This window comes from Silene latifolia, chromosome X (genome assembly GCF_048544455.1).
Source record: "Silene latifolia isolate original U9 population chromosome X, ASM4854445v1, whole genome shotgun sequence".
NCBI lineage: Eukaryota > Viridiplantae > Streptophyta > Magnoliopsida > Caryophyllales > Caryophyllaceae > Silene > Silene latifolia.
Genome location: NC_133537.1, coordinates 18,106,405 through 18,121,212, shown reverse-complemented (window position 1 = coordinate 18,121,212; position 14,808 = coordinate 18,106,405). Strand labels below are relative to the sequence as shown.

Below are 14,808 nucleotides of genomic sequence, written 5' to 3'. Positions count from 1 at the left end.
TTTAAGGAAATTGACCATCTTAATTAATTATTTTATTTTAAGGAAATTTACCATGTTTTAGTCTCTTACAAATGTTTAGGAAAATTACCAAGCTTTTATTAATTTAACTTTAACCCAAAGTATATAATATTTGCATTGAGATCCCTTAATTGGGTCTATCACACGGTGCTAGTGATTTAAAACTATATAGTATAATTAATTTGTATAACTTTCTTTAATTACATTGAAGTCCCTTGGTTTCTGGATTTAATATATAGTATTGATTAGAATTAGAATTCCATTTAGGAGTAGAAATTGGACATTCTCTCGTCAAATAAATGATTCCTTTACCGTTTGTTAACAAAATTTAAATAAACACTTACCTTAAGTAATCACACGGAGTAGTTATGCGCGTACTAAATTCCTAAATAGGACTTTGTGAATTGGGAGGGTATTTTCCTTTTAAATATAACAAACCTAGCGAAATTACCCTTTTACTCTCATTCAATTCATTCATTATTCGTCATTCTACTTGGTGTCTCTATAAACATTACTATTATTCAAGATAACAAAATTAACAATGAAGATGATAATGATGCACCATAATAAGTCAGTATTTGAGGTCGAACCTAAGTACAAGCCTAAAGATCCGATAGGCAAGGGTGCCTATGGTGTCGTATGTTCTTCTATTAATACCCTCACTAAGGAGGAAGTTGCTATTAAGAAGATTAAAGTCCGTGAGAATTCCAACGAAGCTTTGAAGGCCTTGAGGGAGTTGAAAATCTTGCGTCATGTTCGTCATAAGAACGTTATTGCATTGAAAGATGTCATGATTCCTTCAGCTAAGTGCAAGGATGTATACTTGGTTTTCGAGCTTATGGATGCCGATCTTGGCAGCTTCATTCGCTCTTCTCCACCTTTGCCAAATTACCTCGTCAAGTATTTCATGTTGCAAGTACGTTATATAACTTTCTTTTATCTCCTGTTTTTTGTAATTCATTCTTTGATTAAGGTTTCGGACATTCTTTAAAATTTTATTAACCTAGAACGGTACATAGTTTCTATAATTATAGAAGGAGTCGAGTTTATTAAAAATTTGATCAGTCTTTGGCAGCAAGTAATAGTCTTTAATAGATTACTGACTGACATTATATGAAAAATTCATGATGCAGTTGCTTAATGGCCTCAACTATCTACACACTGCCAACATCATTCACCGGGATTTGAAGCCGGGAAATCTTCTAGTGAATGCTAAGCGTGACCTGAAGATATGCGATTTTGGGCTAGCAACAACCACCAAAGGCTCGAGTCAAACTCAGTTTGCAACAGAGAACTTGGGAACACGTGGGTATAAAGCACCAGAACTCCTCCTAAATTGCTCTACCTACGGACCCTCCATCGATGTTTGGTCCGTAGGCTGCATATTCGCTGAATTACTTGGGGGAAACCACCTTTTTTCAGCCAAAGACAAGCCGGGCCAATTGATTAAAATTATCAATATACTTGGAACACAAAATAATTCAAATCTCAGTTTCATAACTAGTTGCGACTGGGAGGCATATCGGCTACTCGAATCACAGCCTTACACACCAGGGATCGATTTCAAGTTATTGTACCCAAATGTAGATCCAATGGGGTTGGACTTGCTAAACAAGATGCTTCAGTTTAATCCGGACAAGAGGATAACGGTGGCAGAGGCACTGCAACACCCGTACATACAAAGTATGTGCAATCACCGCAAGAGCCAGCCTGCTCCTTCTCCGTGTCACATTGACGTGGACGCCAGCGTTGGAGTGCATAAGATAAGGAAAATGATACGAGATGAAATGTTGCTATACCATCATGAGGCTGCGTTTCTCTAGGCGATCAAAATGCTGTGTGTTAAACTGTAATTATTCGCTAAATGTCTAAATGGCAGTGGCACTTGATTGATGTACAGTGGTTATTCAGTTTTATCGATCATATGTTGAGTGCAGTCCATGCATTTTATTATCATTTGTTCCGATCCTTTCTTCCTTTGTACAGCGGTGTTTATATTTCTGTATATTCCGGGTGCCAACTCGCAACCTTTATGATCCATTACTCTTACGCCAATGGCTTACCGGGGGCAGGGTTATATTAGCTAACTTGGAACTACAGTTGATTGACAACTTTTTGTAAGATGTTCAGTCTGTATCTCACAGGTTTTAATCATTTAAACTACACATGACAAAACAGAACCGAATTCTGTAAATCATTCGAAAACGCATTAACCGATACACAATTGCAGACAAGAGAATGATATTCCCATAATAAACTGCAAACTGCCCAGCCAACTTTCTAACAGAGACAAAACCAAATAGCACCATATCTGTATTCTACTTGTTCATTTGACGAGTTCCTGACTGCAAACTGCCCAGTCTCATTGTCTTACATTCTGTACCAAAGTTCTTGTCATCTAAACCGGCAAAGCCTCGCTTTAAACGGCTATAACAGAGGTTTCAAATGTGCCCTTTGCCAAATCCTATAGCAACTTGCTACAATTTGACACGCTCAAAGAATCACTTCCGCTGTTTCAACCCGCCCATTTGCAAATGCCAAGTGCAGGGGAGTATAACCATCTGAACTCAACTTTCCTGCAACAGCGGGATTTAACTCTAGCATTGCCTGTTATTTGCCTTATTCCACCATAATTTATAACCAAATATTGATGCTTTGTTTATGTTAACAATGTATAAGTGTATAACCCATTACGAAAATTGCCCTCAGGCTGAAAACATCATTCCATAATTTGTACAAATGAAAGTTTTGATATATATATATATATACAAAAAAAAAAAAAAAAAAAAAAAAAAGCGATCCCTTGCCTCCTCCTCAAGTCCTTAATTTCCGTGTCCTCTACGAAAAATGCCATATAGATGATTAAAACCCCCGTATTTTCGTATCAAGTTGCCAATCAGCGGGACTGCAGTAGGCAGGATCGACGTGATGACAATGGTGAATACTTTGGCATTCTCTGGCGAAGTAGCTGACACGGAAAGATTATACGTAAAGTACATACTGAATAGTAAAGCTCGAAGATCTGTTGCTAATGGAAACTTGCTCGTCAAGATAGCGATCATGTATAGAGAGATATTCAATCCAAGGGAATTAAAAGCAACTAGCAAGACATAAGACACCCTACTATGATAGCCCAAGATTGAAGTTCCGGCAATATGGCCTTGATTGTCCTGCCACGTGCCACCAGGAGGAGTTATACCAAGCTGGTACGTTGCTGTCGCCACCAAAACAGCTATGACTAGAAGGGTACTCCGGACATCACTTGGAGAATCTCTTCCCACATGAAATTTGAAGTATTGAATCAGATTAGAACTGTTGTCAATCACAGGTGTGTTACGAGTACTACAGGAAGTAGTTGTGATATGGAAGGCAATGTCTTTAGCTTTTAAGGCTCCAGCCCCTTGAAGTATTTCGTGGATTTCTCGGTCACCGGCTTCGCTTGGAAAAATTAACAGCAAATCTAGTGCTGTCAAGCCACTATTGTTGATTGCATTTACCTCCAGAGACCCAGGATTATTTTCTACAAGCAAATCCAAGACCTGCTTTATTTATTTGTTTTAATCAGAAGAATTAAAAAAAAAAAAAAATACAACTTCTCGCAGATACAACTAGACCTGGCAAACAGATCGGGTCGTGTCGGGTTCGTGTTCGTGTCACATGTAAACGGGTCACAAACCCTTCAACCCAAACCTCAAGTCACCAAATTGGGAAATACACTGAAATGTTAGGTCACTAAAGTGAATTTAGTGAAATCTCCGAACATCAAAGTAGACTTGGCTCAAACCTTAGGGGACTGAAGTCTTCAGTCGTTGAAGCGGATACTGTTTTAAAATTTTACCATGATGGGTAGTGGGCGGGTATGATTAAAGGTTTTGCTAGGTAAATGCGGGTTGGGAGAGCCTATATAGCTATATCCAACCCCGTACAACCCCAATGATTTCCCATACCTAATCATACCTTTCAGCAATTTTTCTCGGCAAACACAAAATTTTCATTTTACCGAATTTTTCCTTTTACTTTCATAATGTTATTGTGAACTTTGAAAGAATTTTTGGGAGGTAATTTCCTAGGTCATTACCCAACCCAACCAGCTTATCATTGTTCCTAAAACCACATAAATCAAACAGAAATCTAAATGTGAGTTAATTACCAACCCGAACCATATGGTGGGAACCTGGGATAGTGCATGTGTGGTCTAGCAGTCTAGGAATATCGCCAATTGATTAGAAACTGGAAACTTACCTATAACAAAATTCAGTAAGGCCTTGTTTGGATAGGGGAATCTGGACGGAAAGGGAGAGAAGGGATTCGGAGGGAGACAAATTACATTGTTTGGATAGCAAAATGGTGGTGGAGGGAAGGGAAAATGGATCCGTCCTTTCCCTCATACAAGGCAAGGCAAGTTATTTCGCCTCCAACAAAGGAAAAATTTGGAGGGTAAACTCTTTCCCTTCCCTCTTTCCCCTTCCCCTCCCTTTCTCTCTGTTTTTGGCATCAAAACAAGGCTTCAGACGTACCTGCCTTTGTTTCTTCCAGACTGCAAGGTGAAGGATAGTATTGCCATGTTCATCCTTCTTGTTCAGAATCTCCCCCGAATTCTTTCTCCTTATCCAATCCAGCAAAACCTTCAAACTTCCAAACTGAATGCTCTTAACAGCAAGATGCAACGCGGTCTCTTTCTGGAAAGTCACATCCTGTAAGCAACCTTCACAGTTTTCTAACATTTCACAAATAACATCAACCTTCCCTCTTAGCACTGCAGTATGCAGAGGTGTGTTCCCCTCTTTTCCTTGTAGACGGCAGATGCTTGGATCAACTCTTATGATCTCTTTCACAGTCTCTATATCTCCATTTGCCGACGCCAAATGCAACGGACTATAACCATCTGCATTTAAATCTCCTGCAAATTCAGGCTTCATCCCTAGTAACGCTTTTGTGAAGTCCAAGTGCCCGGAAACGCAGGAATAATGTAAAGGATTCTCAGAGCCTCCGATGGAGACTTGGTGGAGGATGAGCGGTTGTTCTTCTACCAGTTTGTGCAGCTCTTCAAGATCACCTCTCTGTGCACTACGGAACAATCTATCCATGCCTGCAGGAAAATTGATCCCGTTGTTGCTCAGACCTTGTGATTCATTGATGAAGGTGAATACTTTTTGTTTTTTTGTTTGCCAAAAGGGGTTTAGTTTATTACCTGAAAGTCAAGATGAACAAACAAAATAATAAAAGAAAAAGAATTAGTCCAAGGATAAGTTTGCACGCCAGAATTGAAGACAATGTCACAATGTCAAAATCTTGCTGATATGAGTATGATTTTATAATTTTATTAAGAATTAGTCCAAGATGAACCAAGAAGGTTAATGGCAGTTTATGAATTATGAGTACACATCCTAGTATCCCACAGAATACTCCATAGTGTGAACTGTGAAGTTGGTTGCTTTCACTGTTACTGCATGTTAGTACCTTGACAATAATGTCATCCCCTTTTCCTGATTCGAGTAGCCGACAGTCCGACACTAGCAGCTGAAACCGTTCTTTAATATTGATGTCTATTACTGGTCTCCGTCATATGATGTATTGATGTAATCGTATTTTTAGGTAAATCTTTGCCTATCAGTTCTATTACAAGCTCATGAAAATTGTTTTAATAAGAGTAAATATTCTATAATATTTTCTCATATGTTTTGGGAGATATTGAAGAGAAAAGGATGGTCTCTTACCGTGTTAGTGCATGTAGAGTTCAGGTTAGAATCCCATTTCACTGTCTTCTCTAATTAACTTTTCACTTCCTTCCCAGCTCCATTGCATAACTCAAGTGCCCGGGCACCAGGCGCATAACTCATTTGGTGAAGAACAAGAGAGGGTTTTCCGCCATCAGTTAATGCAACTCTTTGACACCCTTTCTAAGCCGTCTCAAATAGTCTATCCATGCAGTTGTGAAATCATTACCTTAAACCAAATTTCTGGTTGCTAGAAGGTGGTTTTGACTTCAGAAGTTATGATAAGAAACTAGAAACATGAAACATAAAACACGAAACACGAAACATGTAACATGAAAGAAAGAAAGAAAGAATGATGGGAAATAAAGAAAAAGCAACGACAAAGTATTCATATATCTACCCAATGAATAGCAACCGAATTATAAGCATCTCTGCCACCAACTCTTAAAAGAGGGAGAGTGGAGTAATCTGAAGAGAGTATACACTAGAGTCACAACCGTCAAAAGTCCGATAATTACTGTTCCAGCAAGCTGGTGACAGTCTAATCAAGATGATTCAAAGCCTGAAATAAGCAACATTCTAGAAGCGACACTTTTGAAAGCATCACGCGCTAACACAGTAACACCAAAAATATAAATAAGCACAGATGAGAAGAGCCAACGGCATTGCATAAACTGATCTTCAGTGTAACAAGTGTACAATAAACTTCTCGGCTTTAAGTTCCGCCAATGACTCATCCTTGCAGTATGCGGATGGTCTGAGCTCGCTCACTTGTTCAGTTCTAAGAAACAGTCATTCGCCATAAAAGTTATGATACTCTAAAGCGGAAAGTCAGAATAGAAAGAGGTCTCACACCTTTCAAATATTGCTTTCTCATCAATGTTTGAAGGGATTTCACCCAGAATTTTCCAAGCAATTAGACGACACAGAAAAAGGAATAGATGAAATACAGGTAAGTAAAAACCGGCAGAATGATACTATATGTACACGCATGACTTGATAATTAAGAGAACTCGAGAAGTTTAGTTTCTGCACTAAGTACATAGCAACAAATCACTTTACAATAAGATAAAAAGTAGACTATCTATAAATTAGACAAACCCTAGCCACTCCAATCATGAGAAGTAGTTGAGTCTCTGCAGTTTCAGTATTTAGTTAGTCTTGATGCGTCGATACATTTCCCGTTATGCCACCACTGCCAGGTGATGTCTTTCTCCCATGATATCGCTGTTAATATTCACAAAGAGGGAAAACATACCTTAGTTAGAATATTAAAAAAACATGCAGTAAAAGGTGCAGATACATATTAGACAGTAGACTACTAGTAAGCTTAATCAGTTGTGCAACAGCGAGTCAACGACAAATTCATTTTGACAAATAACAACAAAGACCTTACCCGTTTACCCTTGCTGAATGGGTTATACTTGTACTTGACCATATGCACCATTTGACGCTTCATAGTAAGGACAAAGAGAAAGACCCAGTAGCTTGACAGTATTGGCCAGAAAACAGGTACATCCAGCACAGATACGAAGGTCATGATGATTGAAACTATGAAAGCCTTAGTGATAGAGTACCTGCGATAAAGCTGTAAAATTTCATGCTTGGCCTCCATATCTCAGATTTAAATGAGAAGTTAGCAAACACAACCAACAACAACAATACCCCATTACCTATGGCCCCTGCCTATGGCAAGGTAGGGCAGTCGGATGAGCCTAAGCTCTTGTTGAAAGTCAAGAGACTATTTCCGAATAATCCATATTCCATAATGGAAATTGGGTCGCGAATTATATAAACAGAGTGCTGCTTCACAATTTCAGAATTGCAAACATTTACTCAGTCATTTTGCTTTAATTCATCATATTTCAAAGCTAAAAAAATAGGGAGTCTTTGGCCCCACTGAAGATAAAAAATGTCAACAGACGCAGCCACCCGGAAAAAAGGAGATGAACAATCAATGAGACAGCAACAAATGTTCAACTATGCTACGGTGCCTAGCAACTTAAAACTCAAGTTCTAAGCGTTCAAAATGTGTGTGCTTCTGAGTAGATATCAGAGTAGACTAAGTCACTTATGACTCAGAAGGCGAACAAAACATAGAGAATGTCTTGAACATCTCCAATACCTATCTTCAGCAATATCTACTGTGTTGTAGGCCTTGAAGCTGTGTTAGATACACTCACAATTTGATACCATATTCTGACTCAAATGACTCTAGTGAGTAAAAGGTTCTCGACTAGGATAAGATAAGATGTCTTGCATGGCATACAGTTGCTACAAAGCTTTCTTCTGTATGGACACACAAGTGAGAAATAAAAGTGGGTGGAAGGAGTATAACAAACAAAGTCATCAGATGCTACAAAGGAAAAAGTTGAGAAGAACTGATATTTTCCATATGTTGCTACCATATCCCAATCACGGTTACGGGTTACCAGATTCGCTACGAATACGCCCTTAACAATTCGCGATTCGCTCTTACTGAATGTGTGTTATGTGTATTTTTACTAAGCAACAGGATAGAATTCGCTCTTAACGATTTGAGATTCATAGGGTACCCAAGCGAATCCGGTAACCCTGGCCCCAATATCCCAACATTAACATCAACTTAAAATATAAACAATTTTGGAGTCAGAGACATCTAGCATGTATTTTGTTAATCTTATATCTCTTACTTATGATGAAAAGGATTTCTGATATTCGCTGATAATTAACTAAACCTAGCACTTGAAAAGCAGCAGTTACTAAAAAATTTCAGCAAGTAGTAGGTGATAGTACCAGCAGCAAACCTAGGTAGAGAGTCATAAGCACGACTGAAGTCTACAAGAAGCCATGTACTAGAGTCTAAGAGATAATTGACCAGAACTGACGTCACAACGACTCACAATATTGTGAAATGAACAAAAGAGAATATGGGGAAAAAGGATATTCATTTCAATAACAAATGTTCACAAGTATGTACTATGTAGGCATTTTGGTGTCTTCAAAGTCCAAATGGTGAAGTACAGTAGGCAACAATGCAATAAGGTATGTAACAGGCAACTGTTTCCACTGATCGATATTTCCCCATTCATTATAAGAATACATGATGCAAAGAACAATAACAGATGTTGTATGTCCACAAAAGGAACAAGCTTTAACAAAATGATTACGTCGCCACAAATCCTAACATAATGAGTAATGGCCAATGGATTAATGTTTGCTAAGCAGAATCTTGGGTAGGACTGTCCTACCTAAGTTGCCTGTGCGACATAGAGACTGGGATCTTTCTACCTAAGAGGGTAGCTTAGGCTACTGTAACTATGAGTCTATGATGTGCCAAGCGACATAAAAAATAAATAAATAAGGTGTGTCAATAACTCAAACAATGTTTTGGCTACTAAAATACAATATATTAGTGAGGAGCTAATTAGAAGAGAAGGGTAGCTAAATGCATCATTCCACAAGTACATCAGCACATGCAATTATGCAAAGGCGCATAATTAAGAGCTAACATATCAGAGAGCATTTGAATGGGGGACGAATAAATTACCAAAGACGAAATTCAGGTAAACGTCGTTCAAATGGCTTGTATTCATCAGACTCTCTGCCTGGGGAAGAAAGACCATCAATTCCTTCAAGCTCGGGATCAACTTTCGGTGACAAAAAACCCATCACCAGATTCAGCACGTAAGTAGCTAAACCATAAGACACCACATGGAATCCCTTAACCCAATAAACCCTCAAAGTGTAGACCATTGCCAGCCCCAATGTCGCAAGCCATCTCCGTAACAGATGAGGAGCTGATCTATCAAGATGGTACTGAAATGCTCTCGCTAACTTGTTTCTCTGAGTCGTGGTAGGCACAGATTCCACATTATCACCATTTTCCCCAATATCTACGTTCATGGAGGCTAAATCTTGAAAATCTGAATAATAGAGCACTCACAGTTTGAATGTTGCCTAAAATAGACTTCTTCAAAAACTCGAAACATTCATTGATACTAGAGGAACCAAATATTCCACAGACAAGTAATATGAAACAATACGTACATTGAAATGACAACATCTAATTTCTTAATTCCTAGCTGCCTTATCTTAAGTAAGGAATATGAAACAATTACTCCATACATATAATAACTTTGTTTACTTGGATGCAATCAATCCTAACCCGTCAAAAGTCATTGGCCAATCAACTCAAATGACTACAACAGCCTAACCGCTGCAAGCTTTTACTCTATCGAGCAATCAATACTCAGTCCTCTCCCGTAATCTATCTACCTCCCGAAAAAACGCTCAATCCACACTAGATCTCCTACTAAAGACCATACCTAACCAAAATAGATCAAAAGTAATCAAGTCATCATTACTACCAGCTACTAGATCTACTACATCACCATTAATACCGAATTCCGACAACTAATTGATCGACTCCATTTCTCTGCCAAATTCCAACCTAAAAATCCCATCTAATCAAGATGATTATTCACAGTAATTACAAATACGTATTCCATCAGTATATTACCTACCGTACGCAATATATTGCAATTTATCAACAAATTCAACAAAATTAAGCATAGAATTACAAGCATAGTAAGCTAAACCCTAAAGAGGAAGCAAATTAAGCAATAAACAGACATGGGAGATGATAAAATGGCGGAAATACACGACAAAATCAATATAATTAGAAATATAGATATAATTAAACATAACTAATCGATTACAAAAATTAAACCTTTTGTGGGGGGAATAAAATGGAGTGAGGAAGTCTCGAGTGTGCTGAAAATCGCAAGTAAAAGTAATGTTGATGAATAAAATGTGATAATAATTTCTGAGAGCTGTAAGTGTTGTTAATCCCCTCTCACTTCCTATACGATTCCCCCTAGTATTTTTAATTTACTAATCAATTAAGTTCTAAAATAAGAACTTGGTTTGTTTATACATGGAAATTTGGGAACCAATAAAGATGACTTTGAAAGAAAAATGTAAATATCGATTACATATTTATAATTTTTCATTTAAGAACTTTATAAAAATATCAACTATTGTGAATAAAAGTTCTTAATCATTGGAATTAATGAAATGCGACATGGCAAAAGAAGAAATTTATATTTTAAATATAAAGTTCTATTACTATCTATACAATAATATAAAAAGCCTAAACTGACTAGCTAATATAAAGACACGTGGCGCAATACAAGCTATACAATAACATAAAAATGCTAGATTAAGTAGCTATAATTATATGCTAGATCAAAAATTAATGAAAAATTAATTAAAAACAAAATATAAAAAGGCAAAGTAGTAATCAATATATTATAATCACACTGAATTTAAAAAACACTCTAAATCCTCCTTCTCTCTAAAAAAACAAAACCCTAAATCCTCCCCCTTTGCTGCCGCCGTTCTCCTCCTTTCTCCCCCGCCACCCATCAACCTCCTACCATGTCGCCGGGGATGGGGTCTCTCAAGACCTTTCTCCGGCGACCCGTCTCCTCTCTTCCGATTAACCCTCCTCCCCTTTCTTACCCACACCCGGTTGTGGATCGTACGGGTCTGCCCGTTTCTCTCGGTCTGCGTGGTGTATGTGGGCTGTTCGGGTCTTATCGGACGAGTTTGTTGAGGTGGTGTGGCAGGGTGGTGCTTGGATCTAGCGGTGTTGTGGGTTGGTAGGGAGGCGGTGGCTTCCGTTTTTTTTCATGTGTTCCGCTTTGTTTCCTTTATGTTTTTGTTTAATTTCCGATTTCGTTTTTGTTTCGTCTCTCTTTCTAAGGGCTCTGTCCCCATCTATCGGTGGTGTCCTTCTCTCAGTTTGAGAGCTTTCATTTTCTGGTTCGTTTGCAGTTTTCTAATAAGTCAGCAGAAGATCAACGTTGTTATAGATCGTTATATGGTTTACATATTTTGACCGATTCATGGCTACAATCAATCACGTCAAAAGAAATGGATACTCGTCAAGGAAGATTCGGAGACCCTCTTATGGATGAAAGCCTTTTGCGGCGAATCGATGATAGAGACTCTGTTGCAGTGTTTCATTCTTTGAACAAGAATTTATTTCCTATGGATGTAATCGATTTGTATCTGATTGAGTTTGGCATATGTTGTAGATGTCGTATGACTTTTTATTAATGATAATGATTTTTTCTCAAAAAAAAAATATATTATAATCATTCATCGTATGTAAACTTTCATCTTCCAAACATTACTTTATTCCATAATTACAATTTCTCCCTCTTTAATACCAAACTTTTCATATTCTATAGTTATGAAAACATCAACAAATTTTACCTATAAAATAAGATCAGTTGATAAAAATCTAGCTTACCTATTTGTTTTCATTTTATTGATTTTTTTAAAACTTTTTTATCTTTCTTTTGTGGTGAATTGGAATGAAATTAACGAGAAATGAAGATATACGAAAAAAATAGAAGAAAAGAGAAGAATTAACAAGCATTTGTATCAAATTGTTCGTTTTGGGTGTTGTCAAATGTTGATGATGACACTTGAGATTATTGATGATCGATGAGCATCATCGAATATCACCATCCATTGTCACTACTACAGATACAGGCTATAACAACGGCTAAAAACCGTTGTTATATAAAATAGCGGACGTTGTTAAAGCGTCTGTTGTAAAAGGTTTTAACAACGGTTGGTTTCTTAAGCAACCCGTTGTTAGAACTATTAACAACGGTTTTAAGTATCAAAACCCGTTGTGGAAAGTGTGACTCAATTTTGGTGGGAAAGTTATAACAACGGTTACTTTACAAAGAACCGTTGTTATAACTAAAGACAACGGGTTGTTTCTACATAACAGTTGTTGTTTGTTTTTACAAAATAAAAAAAAAATTGAATTAAATATTACTAGATGCATGCATAATTACGGGGCCCGTTATAATTCCGATGCATGCATTATTACTGTCATCCATGTACTGTGCATATGAATGGACAATATATGGAATGAGAAGGGTTTACATAAGATTTGAAGCAGGGAGATATGATGATTATGGCACAACTTCCTAAACATGCATATATTATATTAATTAAAAAACAACTCAAATGACACATTACTTAGTATAAATACATACATTATCTCAACCACCATTCCATTATCTCACTATCTTTAAACCCTAACTGCTAAAACAATCTCCAAACCCTAATTAATCTTTCAAACAACTCCAAAGTTCATCAACAAAATGATCGATTACATCCTTAAAACTCTTACTATGACCGAGAACAACAACAGCTTCATCCGCCGGTTGCTCCACATCGAGGACAGTTTTAGGAGCTATCTTGTGGATGCTCAAGCCGCACTCAAGGACGCCAAAAGAAATGGCTTGACAGAGCAGCAGTTGTTGCAGCTATATGACGATATAGCAACTGCTGAACGAAACCTCCAAATAGCTAAGGAGGAGAGGAGGGATATCATAGAAGAGAATAAGAATCTCTATGAAAATATAAGAATTGCATTTTTAGAAATGTAATTCTTTTTTTAATTTATGTATTTATATATATATATATATATATATATATATAGAGGAAGGATCAACTAAGGTCCATTATATATTTGAGTCCATAAGGTCTTTTGTGAGCCATTGGATGGAGGGAGATGGAGGGATGAGATGAACCCACCAAAAGTCATTATACAAGCAAATTAACACACTTTACTAATCCACCCTAATTAACCACTAATTTACTATATATTTGTTTTCTACCCACCTATTTCTCTCTCATCTCACACAATTCACTCTTCTCTTCTCTCAAAAACCCAAAAAATCCAAATAAATAAAAAACCCAAAAAATCCAAATAAATAAAAAAAACCCAAAAATTCCAAATAAATAAAAAAACCCAAAAAATCCAAATAAATAAAATTCATTTCTCTCTTCCTCATTCACCACCACCCACCACTATCCCACCCGACACCACCCACCGCCCACATCCACCGCCACCTCCACCACCGCCGTCGGTAATTATATAAACTCGTTTTTTTTTTTTTTTTTTCAGATTTTGCGTCTCGGTTTATTTTCGTCACTTTTTTTTTTTTTTTTTTTTTTTTTTTTTTTTCGATTTTGTGTTAAATTAGTTGTTTGGGGTCGGTTTATTCTATTTCTTAATTTTTGTTAGTTTTTATTGTTATTTATTCTTTTCAAATCTATTCTTATTATACGTTTTTTAAATAAAAATTTCGGGTTTTAAATATCGTTTTTTTTGGTGATGTACTTTTTTTCAACTAAGATCTACTAAAATATTGACTAAAGTTATACAAATAAGGACTAAAGCTATACAAAAATTGACTAAAGTTATACAAAAATGAACCAAAGTTATACAAAAATATACCAAAGTTATACAAAAAAAGACCAAAGTTATACAAAAATTGGACTAAAGTTATACAAAAAATTGGACTAAAGTTATACAAAAATTGGACGAAAGTTATACAAAAATGAACCAAAGTTATACAAAAATGAACCAGAGTTATACAAAAATGAACCAAAGTTATACAAAAATGAACCAAAGTTATACAAAAATAGACCAAAGTTATACAAAAAAAGACTAAAGTTATACAAAAAAATGCACCAAAGTTATACAAAAAATGGACTAAAGTTATAAAAAAATGAACCAAAGTTATACAAAAATGAACCAGAGTTATACAAAAATGAACCAAAGTTATACAAAAATGAACCAAAGTTATACAAAAATGGACTAAAGTTATACAAAAATGGACTAACTTTTGTATAACTCTGGTGCATTTTTGTATAACTCTTGTGCATTTTTGTATAACTTTCATCCATTTTTGTATAACTTTGGTTCATTTTTGTATAACTTTGGTTCATTTTTTTGTATAACTTTAGTCCAATTTTTTGTATAACTCTGGTGCATTTTTGTATAACTCTGGTCCATTTTTGTATAACTTTGGTTCATTTTTGTATAACTTTAGTCCAATTTTTTGTATAACTTTAGTCCATTGTTGTATGACTTTAGTCCAATTTTTGTATAACTTTTGGTGCATTTTTGTATAACTCAGTCGTTTTTGAATAACTTTGGTTCATTTTTGTATAACTTTGGTTCATTTTTGTATAACTTTAGTCCAATTTTTGT

At 36.4% G+C, this 14,808-nt stretch overlaps 3 protein-coding genes across 4 annotated transcripts; 1 reads left to right on the top strand and 2 right to left on the bottom strand.

The window, feature by feature from the left end:
* Positions 1–372: 372 nt before the first annotated feature.
* On the top strand, positions 373–1,957 carry LOC141623058 (mitogen-activated protein kinase homolog NTF3-like). Its single transcript, XM_074439099.1, has 2 exons — positions 373–934; positions 1,152–1,957. Exons 1-2 carry the CDS (start codon positions 560–562, stop codon positions 1,839–1,841), a joined length of 1,065 nt encoding a protein of 354 aa, XP_074295200.1. The 5' UTR covers positions 373–559; the 3' UTR covers positions 1,842–1,957.
* Positions 1,958–2,266: 309 nt separating this feature from the next.
* On the bottom strand, positions 2,267–6,476 carry LOC141623057 (ankyrin repeat-containing protein BDA1-like). Of its 2 annotated transcripts, none has more exons than XM_074439097.1 (3): positions 5,736–6,476; positions 4,536–5,209; positions 2,267–3,557 (listed from the first exon to the last, which is right to left on the bottom strand). In XM_074439097.1, the coding sequence occupies exons 2-3, from the start codon at positions 5,103–5,105 to the stop codon at positions 2,841–2,843; spliced, it is 1,287 nt and encodes a 428-aa protein (XP_074295198.1). In that variant the 5' UTR covers positions 5,106–5,209; positions 5,736–6,476; the 3' UTR covers positions 2,267–2,840. The 2 variants fall into 2 exon arrangements, with proteins under 2 accessions (XP_074295198.1, XP_074295199.1); XM_074439098.1 differs by having other exon boundaries at positions 4,536–5,107.
* Positions 6,477–6,563: 87 nt separating this feature from the next.
* On the bottom strand, positions 6,564–10,622 carry LOC141623059 (protein RER1B-like). Its single transcript, XM_074439100.1, has 4 exons — positions 10,447–10,622; positions 9,265–9,640; positions 7,132–7,312; positions 6,564–6,962 (listed from the first exon to the last, which is right to left on the bottom strand). Exons 2-4 carry the CDS (start codon positions 9,618–9,620, stop codon positions 6,891–6,893), a joined length of 609 nt encoding a protein of 202 aa, XP_074295201.1. The 5' UTR covers positions 9,621–9,640; positions 10,447–10,622; the 3' UTR covers positions 6,564–6,890.
* Positions 10,623–14,808: the final 4,186 nt, after the last annotated feature.